Raw genomic sequence first — 22,153 nt, 5'->3', positions numbered from 1 at the left:
TAGTGAGTGAGCTACCTTTTACGTTCCAGGATGGCTGAGTGTGTTTAAACACTCGTGAAGTCTCTTTACTGATATTCTGTGATGAATCCTATTTTGTTCTGGATCAAAATATAAGATAAATAGGAATAATGTACATTATATAACATCTGCTGCTGTCCTTATGTGATGTATTTGGCATAATCGGTTTCACATTCCACCTTAAGGCCTTGTTATTTATTGAATGCACACAGAATGGGACAAATAAGCCTCCTAATGATACTTAAAGGGTGATGTAATATGTCTGTGTGTCTGCTATAATTGTTTCACTGTGGAGGTAAATTCACATTTTAATTCGCGTAACCATATTACAATCCAAAAAAGAAACAACCCCTCTTCAAAAACAAATAATTTAATATATTATGTATAATAATTATATACACAGGTTAACTTAACAAGGCTTTGTACAACTGTTACAAAAATTGGTCCACGCACAGCCACCCACGTACACAGAGTACATGCACAGGGGCACAGATAAAGGACAGACTTGGAGTGTGGTTGGATGACGGCGGCTGGCAGTACAGTTTGGTTCAGCTCCGGTTTCATGTCTCTAGACTCAACGGGAGAGATAAATACTGACAAAATGTGAAAAGGAAAAATGGAAAAATATCACTCGGGTAAGACTGGTTTTGTATTTAAGGAGGTTATTCACTCACTTCCACTGCTCCCGTTATGATACTCCTAACACTGATATCATGTATAAAGTGGAGCCTCTCTTAGCTTCTCTCTTGGCTCTAATGTTGTACACAAATGACCCAAATAGAAGAAAACAGAACCTTTTGGCATGACTTCGCATAGCTGCCGTAAACGCATCCTCCGGTGACACAGGCCCCTCCCCCGACATACAGAAACACGATATGCTTGTGTTGAACACTTAGAGTTTGCATATTTTAATGTCACTGACCCCATGCACACAATATATATATATTTATATATATTTTTAAGTCCATAGAAGCTTTGGCCTGACGCCCAAAGTCCCATCACCCAGAGAGAGAGAGTGGTGGAGTTCCCTGTAGATCCACAGGAGGCTTTGGAAGAGCTCGTAAAGGGCTGAGATGTAAACTGAAGAGAGAAGGTTTCCTCTGAACTGGTGCTGTGATGTTTGCCCACGTGGGTCACGTCAAAGACAACAACAGTCGGCTTCAATGAAAGACACGAGGCAGATGACGGGAGTCTTTGCTGGTGTGAGGGTTCGTTGTAACAGCAGCTCGGCTCTGGAGTTGAATTTTAAATGTCTGATATGGCTTTCTCTCTATTCTTTGAATTTACAGTTGATTCCAAAAGATGATTTTAGAAATGAACGGTAAAGGCATTTAAAAAAAAGTCCATACTTTTGGCACCACCTAGTGGTTGTAATAAGAACAGCGCTGTCACACATGGCAACAAGTCAACAAGTTTCAATTTCTTTCCATCAGAATCCATTGAAAGTGAACTGTTGTTGGTTAGAGAGGCAGGATTCCTCGTCATTACTTCCCCGGAACACATCAAGCTGGATTTCTTGCTCTAGTTTATGAAGCTAAATTTGAAAAGATGTCAGCGTGTTGTCTTGGTTGTTTTAGAATTGGGAGTTTGTTCTACAACACCTAGTTGTAACGTTAAGATGATCTTCTGCCTTCAGAGACGTATTTCTCTGTCTTAATATTGAGGTCTGTGTGTCGGATTATCGCATCGTTTTCACTCACAGATTTTGCTTTCTGCCTCGTTCACGTAATCTAAAAAGAATAGTTTGCCGCACAGCTGAATACACACACGTATCACTAAGAGTCATTGGGTTTGAAAGGGTCTCCAGTTACAGTGGTGTGAAGGCTCGGTCACACCAGCTTTTAAAACGGATTTTTGCTGCAAAATCAATTGATTGGAATGGAATCGCTGTGATCAGGGACTTGGCCTGTAGGGTGTAAAGTAAAGTGAAACTTCAATCTTTGAATTTGCAGCGCTGACCAACAGCAAACTGTCGGCGGTGCTGACCTTTGAGAAATGGAGAGCTGGAGAAGCTACTGTAGTTATTAGAAAAGTGTTCCACACACTGTGAATTTATTGTCCTTTTAGCGACCAAGCTAACACGACACTAGTGTGTCCTCGGCTGGTTATATAAGACGTGTGTTTAGCTTGTATGTGAACATACAAGCTAAAGGAATCTCTCCTGAGAAAATGTATTAGATTTTGGTGAGAATTTGCCACAAAGACCAGGATCTTAATTTGCTGTGTCAGCCCTAATGTCCTTTTGAAAACATACAACAACATGGATAATTACATCTACAGTTATTCTGTCAGTAAAGGGTTAAAGATGAGTAGCTTTAAAAGTAGTTGAATGGTAGAACTTGTATGTTAAGTAATGAGTTTCACATTTTTCATTTTGGAATGAAACTCTGCAGCTGCGCACAACGAAGTCCTTCAGCGTGAGATCAGGTCTCCAACTTCAGAGGCAATAAAAAGCCTCCACAACGCAGATCCCCATGGCAACGTGACGGACACTTCAGAAGCAGTGACACGGGGATGCAGTGTTTGTGAGTAAAGGGCTAGTACTTGGTACTGCGTTAGTAGATGAAACACTCCGATTAAACGACCACAGTGTGACGACGCCACGCCCTCCTCTTGTCCCGTGGGTCCAGGGCCGATCTCCTCAGGACCACAGTGTGAGATCCTGGGGAGGAGGAGGAGGAGAGAGGGCGAGACTCCTGGGCAGGATGAGGGGGGGGGTCTATTTGTTGAACTGACCCAGGACCTACAGTCGATCCCTGAGTGACCCCAACACGTCCATGCTGACCCGGTGTTCCTTCAATGACTCTGATCACCTCCAGCCTCTCTGCTCTCCATCCTCTGACTCGTTCCTCGCTCCTGCCCAGCTCCAGCTCCAGATTCATGGAAATAGCCCTTGTCCTCCCGCCTCTTGTCTTCCTGTAGCGGACCGGCGCCGACTGGTTCCAGTCCGGTTGCTGGGTCCCGTAAAAGCTGGAAGCCTGGAAGAGGTTGGGGAGCCTGGTGGGGCAGATCCAGAAGGGGACTGTGGGGTGTCCTCTGGCCGGAGCGTGAGGCCTCGAGTGGGAAGGAGGATCAGACATGGTTGGGGGTCTTGGGTATGTGGCGTTCTGATGGTGCGAGCAGAGGAAACTGTTTGGACGAGGTTGCGTTGCCGTTCTTCTCCTGCTCTCTTCACATTCGTTGGCCGTTCTGTTCCCCTCTTCCTCTCCAGACAACGAATCTTGTCCCTCAGCGACCTCTCTAGCTGTCCCCCCGGTCTCCTTTTCATCCCCTTTGTCTTTTTTCGGAATGGTTTGTTCTCCCTTGATCGCCTCTTCCTCTCCTCTGTTCCCCTCCTCTTCCTCCTCCCCTCCCCCACCTTCCCCTCCCCCGTAGTTGCTGGTTTTGACCGGCTCGTGCTCGGAGTCCTCGTCGGCGCTGCCGTCCTGCAGGTGGGTACTGAGGCATTTTTTACGTTTGCGGGTCACAGCGGAAATGATGGACTTGGGCAGGAAGTCCCTGGCACTCAGGTCCTTCTTGGAGAGCGAAGAAAGCTGAAAAGGTTCAACATTCCAGTCACATAATGGTCACTTCTTACTTCATATTCCACAATCTGTGACTCTATTCACATACTTAAAAGGACAAGTGAGAGGTTTGTTGCTTACCTTTGATTTAAGTGAATCGCTGGTGGTGGAATCTGTGAGGAAAAGGAAAGATTTGGATTAGAACCGCGTCACCACTAGACGAGTGGTGCTAGTAGTGTTAGCAGTGTGACAGCTGCCTAATCACAGCACACACTAGCAGCACTGCAATCTGTGAGGAGAACTCTCTGTCTGCTGTTACTGTAAATGGTGAGAGTTCCCCTGTAACACAGCGGGTAGGGGTGTAACGGTGCACAGGAGTCATGGTGTGGTTTAGGAGTCATGGTGCGGTGGGGGGAAGAACTATGATACTGATACTGAACGTGTTTCCATTCACATATTTACTAAGCACATTCTGAAGGTATGGCCCACTTCAGGTGGTTTTGGTCTTTGACCAGTTGATGAGTTTGATGGATTATTAAAACGCCTCTGATGTAGCGAACATTTACCTCACATGACTAATCAGCTGTTCCTAGATATATATTTATATTGTCTCCAGATGAAACATGGCCACTACTAGCTGACATGAAAGAACAATTCAAAAAGAAGGCAACTTATTTGGTTGGGTTCGGGTTCACGACCTCTACTTCTTCTTCTACTCCCATTACTGGTAGAATACAGCCATGTGTAGCCTACAGCGCCATCTTCTGACCAAACCAAGCTGTAGTTTATTCACTGCAAAGCAGGTGATGGAAACGAGCCCAATTCGCTTTGCTTTTTTTTTGCGACATTTTAAAAGTTGCTTAAAATATGCTTTACAATTGAACGGAAACACGGCTCCTGACTACGGACTGAGGGAGCGATTTGCCCACTTGCAACATTTAGTAAACTATTTTCAATGTCCAAATAAGGAGCATTTACAACATGTTTTGAATTACACTGTATGAACAAATAGTTTCCCAAAAGGCTATAAAACTAAAAAAGCATATCTTATGGCAGGAAATTGAGTCCCGGTGATCAGCACATGTGGGCAAGCGTTAGAATATTCAATGTGTTTCTATTCACGTCCCCGACAACAGTGGAGCCATGCAGACGCACCATGTTGCTAGTTGCTGACAGCTAAAAGTTTCCGGGGCGGAATTTGAACGTGCAGACTTTGATTCTGTTCTGCACACGCAAACCGTTACAGCCCTATCGGCAAGACAGGAGGAGGATGGGACACTGGTGGGAGACCAAGACTGACGGAAGAGTCAAAATGAATGGAAAATGAATTGAAGTGCAATAGAAACCAAACACAAAACACAGAAGGAGGAAGACCTGGTCCTACCGAAGAGGCTGATCCACTGTCTCAGCTAGAGAGAGAGAGCAGAGAAAGAGAAGGAAGAGAAGGACAGAGCTGAGTCTCGCTTCATAAGACCACCGGCAGCATTAGTAGTACACAATGTAGAGGGCAGGTTAGATAAACAAGAAATTCAACATTAAGGGTGTGATTCAGCATCCTCATGTAAAGCTCTTCACTTTGAACTGTGTTACAGACTTAGTGAGGATACAGACTGCACGCTTCCTGTGATTGGATGTGTTTGTGTAGGCTCTGGTTCTCTCGTCTTGTCTCTCTATGTTGAAGGTCTATGGGTGTTTGTGATGTATGAGAAGACCTAGAGTGGTATTAACACGATGGCTCTTTCAACGATTTGTTAGCCACTATAATAAAGGCTTTTTAATATGTGCGTCCTTGGATTGCCTCCCTGATTGTCCCGTATTAACGGTCCCCCGTGTTCCTTTGGGGTGAATGGAAACCATCAGGATTCTGGTTCATGTAGTCTACAGGAAACAGAAGACCCAGATAGGAAGGCTTGTGCTTTCTTGTAGGTACCTAGCTTTGGATTAGTAGACATCAACCAGAGAGCTTCTTGGATAATTGAACAGCACCTCGACCAACGCGCAAACATTTATGGTAGAAATAAAGAAGCCTATATAGAGAGGTAGGACACAGTGTTGTACCATAGGTGTCTGATTTACTTGAAACTGAAAAAACACTGAAACGCTACATTGGTTAGTTGGCTCAGTTTTTTTACAGTCTTTCGCTATGTTTTGTTGCTGCTGCGTTTCAACCACGAATCCATTTTCTTGGTTTTGGTTTATCGTTCAATATTGAATCTGGATCCCTACAGTGTAACAACCATGTAGTCGTGAACGTGAGAGCGTTTGTTGGGGCAGTTGAAAGCGGTTAACGATTGCATTTAAATTGGAATATTGAAAATAAAAGATGCATTTTTTTTATTGAACTGAATATAAACATAGCACAAAAAGTGAGGAAATTTGTGTTTGGTAGATTATTTCTTTGTTGTAACAATGCTTCTTGGCAATACTTCTTATACCGTTGGAAAGTCTGTTTATTTCCCTTTTAAACGGAGCCACATTTGTAAGGAACATGCATTTGTGGGATGAGCAGCAGAGCTGAGTTTGTGGGTTGCGCCCATGAACAATGTGCCAAATCTCCTCTGCCAAAGCCAAACAGAGCGGTTTATCAGAGACTACCTCCAGAATGTGGGAGTGGAGAGGATGGAATGACCTGCCAGCAGTCCTGACCTCAACCCCACTGAACACTTGTGGGATCAGCTTGGGCGTGCTGTTCGTGCCAGAGTCACCAACACAACCACGTTGGCTGACTTGCGACAAATGCTTTTTGAAGAATGGGATGCATCCCACAGCAGTGTGTGAGCAGGCTGGTGACCAGCATGAGGAGGAGGAGCCAGGCTGTTGTGGCTGTGTGTGGTTCTTCCACACGCTACTGAGGCTCCTGTTTGTTAAATTGCCAATATTTCTTGTTTCTTCAGACTTCAATCATTCAATCCATCAAACAACACCAAACAAGAGTCAACAGCAGAATAAGCTGTTTGGCTTTGGCAGAGGAGATTTGGCACATTGTTCATGGGCGCAACCCACAAACTCAGCTCTGCTGCTCATCCCACAAATGCATGTTCCTTACAAATGTGGCTCCATTTAAAAGGGAACTAAACAGACTTTCAAACGGTATAAGATGTATTGCCAAGAAGCATTGTTACAACAAAGAAATAATTTACCAAACACACATTTCCTTACTTTTTGCGCTATGTTAGTATGATTATTTTAGGAATTCAAATTACTGATGTTTTTTATTAACATTTAAAAAAAACAATCTCTCAAGTAGTACTACCATTTGAGAAACCCTGACCGAGGACAAAAGTGGCCATTCTGTTCATTTTAGAATTATGGACAAACAGCAACTGCACAGGTAATACGTTCATCAGATGGATGAGTTGGATCCTCTCATAGTGAACTTTTCCTTTTGACAATGTCACAGATTAGACACTTCCTCACCTGACGCCTCTCCTGGCATGCCGGGCCTGCCGATGTTGGACAGCAGATGGTCGATGTTGGGAACAGGCTGCATGTCCCGCTTATCCTCTGGGGCCTGCACACACACACACACACACATCCAGAAATACACAACCATACCCAAAATGAAAGTGCAAAGTAGAAATGAGGACACGTGAGTACAAACAATCCCTCTGATGGGGACGTTCTCTGTTCTCTGGTCTGACGTACCTTCTCCTCCTCATCGAGCTCTCCGGTAGTGAAGAACCAGTCGTGCTGTTGAAGGAACACAACGCGGCGTCACTGATGTTGAGACAAAAACACATAACTGGTAAAGAACGGCGCAGCGGGTCTTACGTGCAGGATGAGCGTCTCCACTATCTTGTAGCGGTCGGGCATGTGGGTGACCATGTCGGTCATGTTGTCCTCTGACGTCCTCACCAGAGTGGGACCAAACACCAGGGCCAGGTTTCTGGGCTCCATCTGAAAAATGACATCAAAGCTACGCTCACGTCTGGCTCCATGAATGACCCTGAAGACACAGAAACCTAACTTGCTAATCAGAGGTAGTGAGGTTACCTTGTTCTGTTCACAGTGATCTGCCACCTTCTTCAGGTGACCCACCAGGAACTTCAGGGTGTGATGGTAGTAATCTGGGAGGTCATGGAGCTGGATGAAGAAGGACGGATGAATAGAGCAGAGAAGAAGGTGAAAAAGGTTGGACTAGTGCAGGGGTCGGCAACCTTTACTATCCAAAGAGACATTTTGCCCTATTTTCCACCAAATAAAATTTGTCTGGAGCCGCAAAAGCTATTTGATGTCAAATTTCTCGCCACATATCAAGCATTCAGGTAAGCCAGCATCGTTGGCAGTGAAATCAAATAAATACGTTCACGCAGAATTAAACTCTCTATTTTCCTCCGTGACTTTTCTTCTGTTGGATTTATCCATCGATAGTTTACCGAGGGCGGGCGGGGCTCTGCAGATCATGATCAGCCAGCTACAAGGAAAGGCGCTTTACGACGTAAGACGCAAGTGGCGGATCGCGGCCGTTTTAGAATATTTTACTATTTTGCTCGACAGGGTTGGAATCCAGGTTGATGCGATCTTTCCATAAATATATTTTCTTCAATGTATTTCTTCATACGTGGCTGTGATGTAGTGCTCACTTATACAATCGTAATCCCCGCAATATATATATGAGATGTGGCTTTTAGATCTCCAGCAATATGTTTGTGAATGTTTGATGAATCTGGCAACAGAGACAGAAAACAGCTGCTGCTGTTAAGTGAACACAACACACACACGGAAGGAAACAAGTAGGTTTGAAAACCAGTAGGACGTAACACCAGCACCCACTGCATGCCCAGTGTACGTGAATAGTCACGTGATATTCGTTTTCAGGTGTTTAAGTCTGGATCTCGAAAACAATGCTGAAACGCCGTGTGGACGCAGATAGTTTTTGTTTGTTAAAACTTGTATTAAACGTGTTAGTGTGGATGTAGCCTCAGGGAGCCGCGGGTTGCCGACCCCTGGACTAGTGAAACAGGGAAGAAGCGTATTCATTGCTGGATGTTCTGCTGTCCTTTAACTCGTACCAGTTTCTTCATGGTCTTCAGTCTGTCCTCCGCGTCTTCTATCCGGTTGGCATCAATGAAGTCAATGTATTTGTCTGCAGACAGAGAAGAAGTTTCATTAACAAGCAACTGATAAATGGAAATATTTCAGCATTTGGTATGATATCCACATGCAAACGACAGGCAGCAGCATTTTTAAGAAACTTTAGTATTTGATTCCAGAACGGTGGAAAGTAATCCTGCTTGTATATTCTACGCTTCACAGGTTGGTTGTGATTCACGCTACGCTCCATAATGAACAATGACTGGACGCACCATCAGTGAACAGCGGCTCAGGCAGTTTTCGGAAGAAGGACTTGAGCAGACTGCTGATTACGTTCAGGTCCTGCCATCTCTGTGGAGACAGGAAGAGGGTTCAGTGTTTCTGGTGCAGAGTGAAAAGTATGACACATATGATCTAAGAAAATGATGTTTAATACAAGACTCCTCTGAGCTATGACTCCAGCTAACACGTTGATTGAACGCTGCAGGAATGCGCCCTAGAACCCAGAAAATGAGTCAGCGTTTTTGTGCTTCCGGTTCCCTCCTCTTGATAAGATTTGAATGTTTTGTTCTACGGTATGAAATACGTTAGATACTCCTCTCATGAATTTTGAAGCTTGTACGTGTCTTTTAAAAAATAACTAAACATGATCACTAGTCCGCCTTTAGCTCAGCGGTGGTGACGTTGAAGTCATGTGTTTGTTAACAGCCTCATGTTCGCTTTTCAAAAATCATAAAAGTGGTGATCCTTTGTGAAGAACAGGATGTGTAATTATCCAGCTGTTTGCCACTGAGCCTATTTTCTGCAGAAAATCCAGAATCCGATGGAAAGATCACCTCGGCTTTTTGTCGAGGGAACCAGTGCCATGCTGACTTCCGGTTCGGCCTACAAACATACGTCATCCCTGCAGCACTCTATTGCAAAACAGGTTTAAAAAGCGCTGCGACAGTAGTGAACCCGTTCTCCATGCATCCTGCACACCTCCTCAGCAGTGTTGATGTCCATGCCCTTGTTGAGATGCTCCTGCAGGTTGGACACCATGGCGTTGTTGCCCGGCACCCGGTAGATACCGGTGTAATCCAAACCCGTCTCCTCCACCACGCCACAGCACATCTCCACAATCAGAGGGACAAACTGAAGAGGGGGGGGAGGGGGGGGGCATAGGGAAATAAATGAGGTGAAAGAGAAGGAATAAGAGTGGAGGGATGAAGCGACAAAAAGGGTGTTTGGAATGAAACCAAAAAGTAATGCTAGTATTCTAGGTTACTTTAATGCTTTAATGCTACTGCTGGCTCAAAGGTTTCACTGTCATTCCTCTTTGTTCATATATCATTCATAGCCTGTTTTAAACATAACATAATATTATATACATAAAAACCTGGCTTTTTTTATGGCTGGCTCAGAGTATTTGGTGTTTTATGGAGTGATACAAATAGATATCCAAAGAATGTCTTCTGGAAACACCTTTGACTCTAAGATCTCAACAAAATCAAACAAGAATCCTGAGCCTGGCTTTATCCAGAGTTCACATTTCTGTTCTGGAAATGTATGCAAATTAGATCATATTGAATAACATAATGATTCCTTTGTATATTTAAACAACATTTCAGAAAACGTGTTATATAAAAAAGAATTGTCTGAATGTAAGTGGGGAAATGTCATGGTGAGATCTATTTTCTTTTGACTTGTAGTCCCCCCTTTAATAAAATAAATAAATATTAGTGTTACAGTCCTGCTTATTGTCAGCTTGGCAGTACTGATGCTGAAGAATCACTTCCTGACCACAGACTACAGAAACAAATCTCACAAGAGCCTCCTCAATAATAAACTACAGAAAACAAGCCAATAAAGTCAATACAGTCTGCAGGTTACCTTTGGGTTGTCAGCACAGACTCTTGCAGCTGTAGCACTTAGTGTGCTCTGATGAAAGGTATTCTCTATTCACTCCAGCTGGGTTTAGGAACGCTCAAATTCACCCTCAACCACAATAGTTGACAGCAAAGTAGTCTCAAAACGGCCTTTTGGAGTTTCTGGCTGACAATATCTCCAGAAAAAAAATCATTCAAATGATGTTATATTTGACATTCCCTGTTTGAAAGAGATCAAGAGAGGATTTTTCCGAACCCTGCATGTCTTCCAAGCATGTATGTTACGAGAGAAAATGAATAAAGAGTCCATTTTGACCTCTGTTCTACTTCTTCATTGTTTAATATTTATGAAATGTTAAAGTATCAGCTACGTGGTTAGCGTTTTGTCTACGAATGAGTTGTTTCAGACACTGAAGTAGAGTTTGTGTAATGTTTATGTTGTGAATCACGTTACTTTATGGTTGACAGCGGGCTGACAGTCCTCCAGCCGCACGCCAAAAGCCTTCGGACCGCCCGTCTTCTTGGCCTTCTTCATGATGTTGATGCCCCACAGCGCCTTGTTGTCATCTACGCTCGCGCGCACACGCATACGCACACACACACACAATTTAAATGTGGTATTTATATCCGCATGGAAAAATAACTTTTAATGAAATGACAGTGTATTATCCCTAAGTGGCCAGATTTTCAACAAAAAAACGTCTTCAGCCACACTTGCAGCTCTACAGGGCACCTCAATCAAACACAGGTGTTAGGAAATATTGGTTTTGCTCAACTAATTTATATATTTTTTTGCTGTTGCTAAAACACAATTTCTGAAACTAGGGGGCCCTCTTTGTCCCAAATCTCTTGCAAAAGCAAACACTTCATTCAGAACAATAAAAACCTCTTTTTAAAATGCTCTTTTGGCATCAGAAATCTACACGCAAACACAACATGTCTATGAACACAAATGCAAAGGGTTTATTCTCAATGCTCGTCTACTCATATCAGTATCAGACACATCTACAGTCCTCTAACCCTCTCTCTGTCATCTAATGGGTCCTTTTCACAGGTGCATTCTGGGTGCCGTCCTTAGAGCCGCACTGCTAGCATGGCTAAAGGGCTGTTAACATTTTGTTGTATGTTGGTGAATGCAGACCAGAGTCGTGTTTGAACCCACCGGTTCTGGAGGCTCGGTTCACTGAGGTGTTGTCGGTCTTTGCCAGGAGGAAGGGAGGCATCATACGGTGGGCTCTGGGAGAGGAGTCCGGCTTACTACCTGTCAGACTGCACCCAGGGACAGAAAGAGAGACAGTGAATAAGAGGGTCTTTCAGGTCTGAATACCTCTTGACCTCTTATGTAAAAAAAATAAAAATGGATGCGCTTTTATTCTTGCTTTTTGAAAATTGCACTCAAAGTAATTGTGTCTGACAGGCCTCCAGCCCCGAGCTACAGTGACTCCTGATTACACAAAGGATAAGGGACAGTTGTGATCAAGCCTTTCTTGCTAAACAAGGCTGTGCTGACCTGTGTTTCCTGTAGTCATTCAGCTTCTTGTTGATGAGAGCTTGTCTTGAGAAGCCGATCTCCTAAAGCAAACGGAGGTGACAAATTAGTTTCGCACGTAGGTGTTTTGTGTGTAAATTCCACAAGATAAACCGGGTGTGACGATCTAACCTCGTTGTCGGTCTTGCTGTTCTCCCTGATGACCTTGATCCAGGCCAGCATGTCGTCCCTGTCCTCGGCCTGCAGCAGGTACTCACAGAAGTCCTGCGTGGTCAGCCTCAGTGTGTGCTTCCGCTTGGTTTCGCTGTAGGCGATGTCGATCAGGCAGCCGCGGATGCTGATGGGAGGGTGTTCGTCCTGGCCGGGCCCCGCCCCTGCCCCGTGAAGGACCGCCTCTCGCTTGTCCTTGTAGAGGAAGAGCGAATGCGAGCGGAGCACGGAGAAGACGCGCTTCCACGGTCGCATGCCGCCGCCCACTTTCTACAAGAGGAAATACAGAAACAACCTGAAGAAACATGACCTGAAATAGAAAAGCTCCCTTTGGATTTCTCCACATGCCAAAGAAGGGTGCATGGAGCGATACTGTGTACCAAAAACACTTTGTTTTCACCCTTCCAAAACCAAAATAGCAGAGAAAGGGGCGGGGAATAGATTAAACTGTGTTTAGCTGCTGTAGCATAATCAGCTAACTTTAGCATGCCTGGCTACATGCTACAAGTTACACAGACTCACTAGCTACTTTATTTACGTTGCATTGAGTACAAGTACTGCAACTAAATGCAGTGAGCTAGCTGAAATGACTTGGCCAAAGTTTTTATGTGAGACAAAAGTCTAACATTACATTTATTAAAATAATGTAATGTCAGACAGCGCAGACACTTGGCTGCTCGCTATCTGCTCTGCTTTCATTCTTTAATGGATATTCTTGTTTTTTCTTCAGAAAATGATGGGCATCTCCTCCTGAATGGCTCAGAAATCAGTGGGATTTTAATTTTAGTTATGACTTCAAAGAAAAAGCATGTGAAGATTATAAGATAGCAGTGTTAATTTGATCGGCTCTCAGAGGTTCAGCAGTAAGTTCAAAGTTTGCGGATTCTTGCCCTGCCCTTGCTGTGAGTAGTTTCTTATACATTGCACCTTTAATGCTGAATTAACATATGGAAGTAGCCATCAATTGAAAACCATTTTGCAGGGTTAAATCTACCGGCGAACTTTCAGCTGACAAAATGGACAGCTGCTGACTAGGAGTGAGAAACCTGTTTTTACCTGAAATCACTGACTTCAGGTAACTACAGTGACTACTACAATTTCTAGTCCGCCACTGTTATGATTGTAAAAAGCATTTGTGCTTAAGTAGAATGGAAAGCTTGACAGGCGCAGTAACAGAAACGACGGGGTGGGAGTTTAGCTGAGAGTGTGAACAGGCAGTGTCGTACCTTTCCCTTCTCGGTGAGGATCTGTTTGTAGTGCAGCCAGCCCTCCTTGCGAACATCACTAAAGGTGATGGTTCCCAGTTCAGAGGTGGAGTGGCGTTTGGACCGGGCCTCCTCCTGGGCTCGCAGGCTCTCCAGAGACTAAAGCACAATTTAGGGGTTTTATGGGTTAGACACCAGACAGTGTTCTTGTTTGCTGGAAAATTCATCAAGTTTAACGATCAACTTTGTTGAACACTCACCCCATCAGTGAAAAAGCTCTTGACCCTTTTTGGTAGTTTGCTGTGAAATGGAAAGCACACAAGTTACATAAACAGCACTTCTAGAGAGTCTAACAGGGTCAGCATAGACAGGGTATATGTAGCAGTGGTGGGCCGTCAGGGCCTGCAAAGCCTTCTCTGCTGGCCTAAACACAATCACAAAGTTATAGCTATTTTATAATTTCAATACATTTAATTTTTTCTTATATGTATTATAATTTATAAAAATATTTTTCCCATTATCTTATTTTCTCATTGCACAGCTACTGTCTTCCTCAGTTGCTCTGCTTCCAGTGCAGCTTATTTTAAGTAGAGCTTTTATCCCAGCCTGGGGCCTGCAGACTCACAAGTGCCTCCATGTGCAGTTTAAGTGAATGGGGACGATATTGTTGATTGTCATAGTGTTCAACCAATCAGATCTTTAGTTTGACATTCTTTGACGCGCCAGAGCAGCCTGCAGGCCTACAAGTACGTCAGCATTATGTGCAGCTCAGTTTGCAGGAGCAGCGCTGCAGTGTGTGCTGTGATTGGTCAGTGGGCGAGCACATGACTATTGTGAAACGAAACTTAACTTGCCAGCAGAGCTTAGTTGGAGGAGTAAGAGTTCAAATTGAAAGATATGGAAGAAATTATAACATTTTTAGGGTTTTGCTTGGTGTAGTTTATTTTATTTTTTTTACCTAGCTTTGTTTTTTCAACACTCAACGGCTGAATAAGGAGGAGAAACGGATTTAGTGGCGGAGTTACTGACAACGCCTTTCTCAAGAAAGGACATTTCAGGAAAAGCTGGACATCGTAAGAAATGGTCAGTCAACATCACAGCTGCAGCCCCGACTCAGCAGGAAAAGGATTTGTATGAACGGTATTTCTTGCTGACAGCGTCGGAGAAGCGTTGCACATTTTATGGCTGGGTTTGGAGCTATGCTACGCTAACCTGAGGACACCATAGCATTTGAAAACCTTTGGAGAGACTCGAGTGGATCTACAACTCAACGAACACTTTCGCAGGGAAACAGCTCCACAACCGCGGCCCGACGTGCGGTCTGCGCCGGCTGGTGGGCGCCCTGACGTGCGGTCTGCCGCAGCAGACCGACGAAATACAACTGGGGAGGCTCGACTGTCATCACTGGCGTCCATGAATCGAGAAGGACTTCTTACTGGAACTGAAACGATGTACTGGGATTAAACTCTTTAAGTTTCGGTAAGTGACAAACTGTGTTTTTTTTTTTTTACATAGTAACGTTACTACTGTTCATTTGTCTATCGTGTCGTTTTTATGAATAGTATTTGAATGGCTCGTGCTCTTATGTGGTGGAATGCGTGGATGGTTTGCTGGATTGATGTGTCATAATGAGGTTATTAGGAGGTAATTCAACTGTAGTAGGACAGCACAGAAGGCCCAGGTATAAAATGCACGGCCTGCCACTGATATGTAGACAGGGTCAGTGTAGACGGGGTCAGTGTAGATTCATACACTGATGACAGGGGCTACCATGCGAGGTGCCACCTGCCCATCAGGACCATCTATAAAGACCCATTCAGTAAAGAATGCAGTGTGTCCTCTGAGTTCTTACGAGAAGACGCGGCCTTCTTCCCTGAAGGTGTTGAGACCCTCGTCACAGGACTTGGATCTCTCTGTGGTGATGGCCAGCAAGTAAGAGGAGCGGCGACTTTTAATACTGCCTGAAGAGAGAGAGGACAAGTCAGAGGAAAGGAGGAGGAGACTAAGTGGTTAACAAAATATGCACTGTATGGTAGTGACATGTGAAATGACAAGAAGAGGAGTGATTGCAGTGATTTCTTGTCTCAAACTGAGTATAACATGAGCCAAGTGAATGAATTAAGGGTTTTAAATGTACGTACTGCATGTTAAAGGAATATCGTGACATTTGGATTTGTGGTTCCTAGTTTTGGATATAAAACATGCAATGCCTCTTTATCAGAAGCTTTAAATGAAAATTAAGAAAAGAAAGAGAAACAGTTTTTTCTCCAATGTGGCGAGGTGAAGAAAACACATTTAACTTTGTTGTTTTTTATGATTATCGCAAATCATTCTTATGCCAAATAACAAGAGTAACCATGGTAACCTGTGCCAACCTCATGTGATCAAGCTAGTCTGAAGTCATCTTTAGAGGCCTAGCAAAGAAAGAAGCTGTCCGTCATTGTTTGTTATGAACACTGTCGTCCCTGCCTCATTGCATTGTGGTAGATTTACGCCAGCGTAATGCCCAGGCTTTGCATATTGTAATATTCGACCCAGAGAGAGTATTCAATTTGCATACTATTAAATTCAAACTAAGGTTTCAGACATACCAAAAACATCTCACACACTCTTTTAGAGTATTAAATACCATGTTCCTATGGAATTTTGAATGCAACCAAAGATTTTCTAATTCCGCTTACAGCAGCTTTAAATACTTCAAACGATGAATTCAAGGGTTCAGATTCGTTTCCCCAAAAAGTGGAGGGAATTGGTAAATGTCACTGCACTCCTTTAAGATGAGTCGGAGGCTGGACAAATATATCAGTGTGCCTTCAAATAAAGGCATTGCATAACTGCTTGTCATTTTGATTCAAAAAGACTTTGGCAGTGATGCTGAGCAGCGTCGGTTCAAACATACTGTCTATATTGGCCCAGCCCTTTGTGAGGCCTTGCAGTATTTAGAGTGGGTGAGTGAGACTCACTGAAGTCCTGAGGACGAAGTCGGACAAAGGGGTAGATGGAGGAGAGGGTGGGGGAGACAGAGGTGGAAGTGAGGGTGGCCATGGTGGAGGCCTGGGAACTGGACACAACAGAGCGGGCTGGTACATAGCAGGCCTGTAGGTCAATACTAGGACCGGTGGGCTCATCTGCAAGTCATCGTCACAGGTGGGCAACAAGCGATGAGAAATGATTAAACATGCTGACAGGACAAGACAAGAGGTTCCTCAGGTGGAGATTAGGTAGCTAGAACATCTCGTGGAGGCCGACCTGCTCTGGAGGCAGAAATAACCACAAGTTTTTCATCTGCTACCTGACAAACCTTAATGGCTTTACATTTTACTGTACAATAAAGTAATTGGAAATTATATGATGATGGCACATTAAATGTCGCTACATTTTCCAAGAATCTCTCATCAGTTGAAAGACATTTTCTGAAAGAGGCACTTTGTATTTATGTCATTCAGAAGATTCTGTCTTGTTTTCTTTAACTCAAATGTAGGCCGTAGGTTCCTTGTGCTCAGACTAATTGTATTTATTTGTTTTCCATACAAATTCAATGTGTCTGTATATTTGAAGTATCCTACTTTAAAAACTGACAATGTTGTTGAAATGATGTGGAAAGGCACGTTGTTGATTGAAATTGATAGGCGTAGTGGTATTCTATTGGACGCAATCTACACATTATGTGGTTCTGACCTTCGCTGGGTGTAAATGTTAGTAATTGGACCGCTTTCAAGTGAATACCCGCGGTATAGACCATAATCACCAGGAGCCTTGTGGGAATGTTCGTTTACGTCTCTTATTGTACTTGTACTGACAGCAACACTATCTCCCATTTGGTGTCAGTGGTCAGTTTCAGTGATTAAAAATGAGCTAGCTATAGCGTTACATAGTTTTTAATATCTTTCTTGACTGACTTGTTAGCAAACCAAAAAAATAATGTAATGCAATTTTAAATATAGCTAATGAAGGCGAAGTTTGTCTGGTGTGACCACGAGGCCAGCAGATTGGGTAACCATCTTGGAAATATACATTCATCTAGCTAATAATAAATTAAATTCATACAGCTAATAGTGAGAGGTTTTCCTGTGAGACTCGCACAAAGAGTGGAGTCATAAAGTCAGTGAACTGACCCACTAATGTCCGTTACAGTACACAGCAGTGTTAGCTCACATTAGCCATCTGACCTGCTGACTGAACCTGTAGGACTATTTCTGACTCCAGAGCAGCTCGGTTTCTAAGAAATGTTTCCAGAACTTTTACAGTACAGACATTGGACAGATAAACATTCAAAAACACACGAGAACATTCATCAACACAAGTTGAAACATACAGAAATGCACTGACAGAACAAGTGTTATTATTGACATGTATATGACACAGACAGAAGTGTGGGAAAGGATAGAAACACAGAGAAAACGAGCACGACTAAAGCCTCACATACATTAAGAGAAATATTTTAGATCTGTAGCAACAGATATTTGTATATATATCCGTATATTAACTGTTCCAAACATAAAGATGTGCCTGTTTTTATTTAGGTTTTGATAATACTAAGTTTGTGTTATCTTATCTCCAGAAACACAGTTGTAATTGAGCACCACTTGTAACATAACGATGTAAATGTAAAATGAAACTGCATTCAGGACATTTTTTAGGTTGATTATATCCTGACAGCAACAGCTGTTGCTAGAAAGGATAGGTCACTAACCTATGAAAGGAATAGAGGCCAGGGAGTTGAATGCATGCTGTGCAAGGCTACCATTAGCCCTGCGGTTAGTGCCGGGTCCCCCGGAGACAGGAGAGGGGGTCCCTTGTGTAGGTTCCAAACCGGGGGGCTCCGGTGACTCCACGGGTGCGGTGTAGTGGGGATATCGAGCGGCCTGAACAGGGGTTCGGCGGCCGGAAGGCGGCTTCTGCCTCAGGACCACCTCTTGATTCAGGGAGATGGGAGAGACGAGCTCCCTGTCCTCACCCAGTCGAGCTCTCTCCTCCTCTGACGCAGACAGGGCCGGGGTAGACCGGGGCCTGGGTACCACGCCCCCCTCGCCGTCCACGGGGCCGCTTCTGCTGCCGGGGCTCCAGTTGAGGTGGGGGCCGCTGTAGCTGGGCTCTCTGAAGGAGTGGGCCTGCTGGAGGAGGTGGCCAGCTTTGCGGGAGAAAGACGGGCTGTAGCTTTTGTAGCCCACCAGCTCTTCTTCTTTTACTCGCCGTGTTTGGGGTTCGGCTACCTGCTGGCCTGACCGCCTGCCACTAGGAGGCACTGTGGAGGAGGCTGTGATGGGAGACATCACTGTGGTTTTGTGCTGATGCCCTGCCGTAACCTTCTGGTCTTTCTGTTCTCTGAATTTCGCCGTTTGTGACCCGTGCGAAGAGTGTTCGCAATGCGGTGACACCAGTGCAGAGGCTTGTGCCAGTGTTTCCACAGAACGCCCGTAGTTATGCTCGTACTCGGCGTAGGCTGCCAGGAGGCTCTCTGAGCATGATCTGCTTCCTGGTCCTGATACACCACCCCAGCCCCCTAACCAATAGGAATCATGGGAAGCAGCAGCCGCCTGGTGGTGGAACTGGAGGGTTTCCCTTCTGCGTTTCTCCGCGGAGGTTGTGGAGGCAGATGCGGGACCGGGGCCGAGGGCCAACCCCAGCCCCAGCTCCGCTAAACAATCCTGAGATATGCTGCGGTGGCGGGGGGACATGCTCTCTGCAGCCTCGGCCTGGCTGTAGTACCAGTCCGACAGAGCCTGGTGGCAGAGAGTATCGGCGTGGGTGCGGGCAGAGGCCTGCAGGCTGCTCTTCCGCGGTGGAGGCAGAGTAGCAGAGGCGATGGCAGCATTGTGGTTAGCAAAGTGAAAGTCCAGCACGTTGATGGCCGAAGAGGAGCGGCCCCGGTGCCGGCCCGATGGGGCGAAGTGGCCGCTGGAATCCTCGGGATCCCCGTGCCAGCCGGGGACAGGAGTGGAAGCGGCGGGGGGGGCGGTTGTCCAGTGGGGAGGCGGCGGGGCCCGGTCGGCACTGCCAGTTGTCCGGGGGACTGTGGGGGTTGTGCTGGGGGGCGGAGGAGCTGGGCTTGGCGGAAGGGTAGCAGAGAGGCGGCGGCGCAGGGAGGTTCTGGGCCACGCCTGAATATGGCTCATTGCCTTTCAGGTAGGCATCCTGGGAGTACGCCTGAGGACGAGAGGGGTCGGGACACGATGAAAAACATGACAGGAAAGATAAAAGATGGAGGGAACGGCTAGAGGACAGAACTAGGCCGATGCAACGTGCATATTTCTATGTTTTGTCCTATTACATTTTGGTCTATTTCAATAGACAATGACATTGTTTGACAATGTTTTTCATTTCATGGCCCTGATGGTTGATTCACTGCAGCCGTTCATGCATCCTTTTATACCCACAAACTAATGTTGTCTGCCAATCGACAGCTGCAAATTTCTGAAGTTAAACTTAAATAGGTGGCTCCATGAATTATAATAAAAGCATGTCATGCAAACAGCCCAGCTTACTTGCTGTGACATATAACACGGCAACAAGGTGAAAAGCAGGAGAGAGGAGAAAATAGAAGAAAGACAATACTCACACTTACCAACTGCAACACATCCTCATCTTTGGGCATAATAGAGAGCTCCAGAATGTTTTCACTGCAACGCAAAGACCAAAATATAATATAACATAAATATATCAATATATGATGAGTAACGGGTCAGACGGAATGTAAAACGAGATTTGTCAACACCAGTGTCTCACCTGTTTTGGATGAGCGTGATCACTTGAGAGTAGGTTTTACCCAGAATGCTCTCCCCGTTCACCTTCACCAGCCTGTCCCCTGGGGAGAGAAAAAACAATCTCCTGTTCACACTGATGTATTACAAATGAACCAAGAGGAGTAAATAGGAAGTTAAACAGACTTGTTATATATATATATATATATATATATATACACAGTGCCCTCCAGAATGTGAGGGTGTGTATATACACAGTATATATAATGACCGCATGTTAACTATAATGGTCACACAGACTCCCACACAGAGTAGGATACAAGCTCAACACCCACAGTGTATTGCTTTTGAATGACGTGCTGATGCACAAACGTGCTCCCGTGGTAAGTTGTTTCTAAATTTCGTTGTGCATCCCTGTGTTGCATAATGACGATAAATGATCCTTGAATACATACGTCACTTATCCAGATGGCGCATTCTAAGTTTGCTCGCTGAACAATTTACAGACAGCAGATGGATTTATTAGTAGCTTAGTTTATGAATTCATGTTAATCTGCTGTCACAAAAGCCTGTGTTTGGTGCGACTGCAGTCCAGTTGGTGGCCTTAGAAACCTCCTGCTGGTTTGCCAAGAAGAAGAAAAAGAAGAGAGGTTTGAAGAGAGGTTGTGAGAGGTATATCATTTGTCTTTAGACAAATAAAAAAAAAGCCAAATGGTGTTGAACTCCTGGCAAACCAAGTGGAATGGAGTGTGGATCTAGATGTGTGCATACGCAGAATGCAGATGGATGCAGACCCTCAATTGTAGCATAAATGGAAGTGCCTCAGTCCTCAGCTGAATGTTGGTGATATTTCAGTGTGATGACCCTGAGCTCTGCTGTGTCTTATGTCTATGTGTTCTACCTGTACACAGTCCAGCTTGTTGCGCGGGGCCGTTGTCCTTCACGCTCTTCACAAAGATGGTGTCCATTGGCTCCAAACGAGACCGCTGGCCACCTGCTCCACAAAAACAAACATGCAGATACAGATTTCCTAAAATATCAGCAAAACCCACAAAGTTGAATCAGCTCCACCTACACATGGAAACATACAGCTGCCCCCCCCACACACACATATCCTGATCGCGCATTATAAAACAGATCACAATAGACAGAACAGATTCGAATGAGTCCAAAAGGCATTTAAAGACACATTAAGAAAGCGTGATGCTGATTCATCAGAGCTGGATGCCTGAACATTGGCTGGTAAAGCCAGCAGAAACACTCACCTCTTCCAGTTGCGTTCCCATTCTCTTCATCCTGTGGGACACACAGAGCAGGTGTTAGAGGGGAGGAGGACCACGGCGAGGAGCCGCTCAGCTCACATTCAACCTGAGCCCTTTACTCCCAGCCCAGGTCTGACTCACTCCAGCTGACTGAGTGTCTGACTGTCTCACTGAAAGTCATATGGACTGTCTGTCTGTCTGTCTGTCTGTCTGTCTGTCTGTCTGTCTGTCTGTCTGGCCGGCCCGGTGGCTGGGTCTATCTGGAGGCTTTGGTGCTTTGCTGAGTTCGCTCATTCCTGACACACAAAGGGCTCTGCACACAGACTGAGGTATGCTGCTCCACAACACCGACCTCTCTCCAGGACAGAAGGACGATGCCATGCTGTCTTCAGTACCACGGTACCCATGAGTGTGTGTAGATGTATAGACTGGAGCCCAGTAGAAAAATGTTTGTTAATAGATTCTTCCAGGCATGAATCTGGGAAACATATTGTAATATTCAATTAGGTTATAGGTAAGATGGATATATGTAATTTAAACCCTGACTTCCATGTCTGTGAGTTAAGTATTGAGCTAGAGCCAGGAGAAATTAACTTAGCATAAAGTCACGAGGCAGAGGATGGACCATCAGACGTCACCACCACCTCCCGTCTCCCCCGTTAGACCTCTCCTTCTTCTCACGAGTTTGTGTCAGTTTAAGAAGCATAAATGTTGAATAGTCCTGTCATGAGGGACACAACCTTAATGTGTACACAAAAAGTGCTTTTTTTGTTGCTAATAAAGACTAAACACAAAGTGCAGCTGAGGCTGATGGGAGCCGGGTCAAAAGGTCACCAAAGGCATTAGGAATCATCCTCTTGATT

General features: G+C 44.8%; 1 protein-coding gene across 1 annotated transcript; it reads right to left on the bottom strand.

Annotated features, from left to right (window-relative positions):
* Positions 1–421: 421 nt before the first annotated feature.
* Positions 422–21,022, bottom strand: LOC306712846 (rho GTPase-activating protein 23-like). Its single transcript, XM_079182279.1, is given in 22 exon segments — positions 422–3,551; positions 3,663–3,694; positions 6,939–7,032; positions 7,167–7,211; positions 7,293–7,418; positions 7,515–7,604; positions 8,534–8,607; positions 8,828–8,906; positions 9,537–9,689; positions 10,878–10,990; positions 11,586–11,692; positions 11,934–11,995; positions 12,084–12,392; positions 13,349–13,486; positions 13,588–13,627; positions 15,180–15,288; positions 16,291–16,455; positions 18,021–19,281; positions 19,283–19,474; positions 19,887–19,947; positions 20,054–20,132; positions 20,930–21,022. Coding segments are annotated over 22 exon segments (4,353 nt in total). The 5' UTR covers positions 20,997–21,022; the 3' UTR covers positions 422–2,594.
* Positions 21,023–22,153: the final 1,131 nt, after the last annotated feature.

Source organism: Pholis gunnellus (assembly GCF_910591455.1).
Source record: "Pholis gunnellus genome assembly, chromosome: 21".
Taxonomy (NCBI): Eukaryota; Metazoa; Chordata; class Actinopteri; order Perciformes; family Pholidae; genus Pholis; species Pholis gunnellus.
Note: the sequence above shows the minus strand (reverse complement) of the source record. Positions and strands in the feature narration are given on the sequence as shown.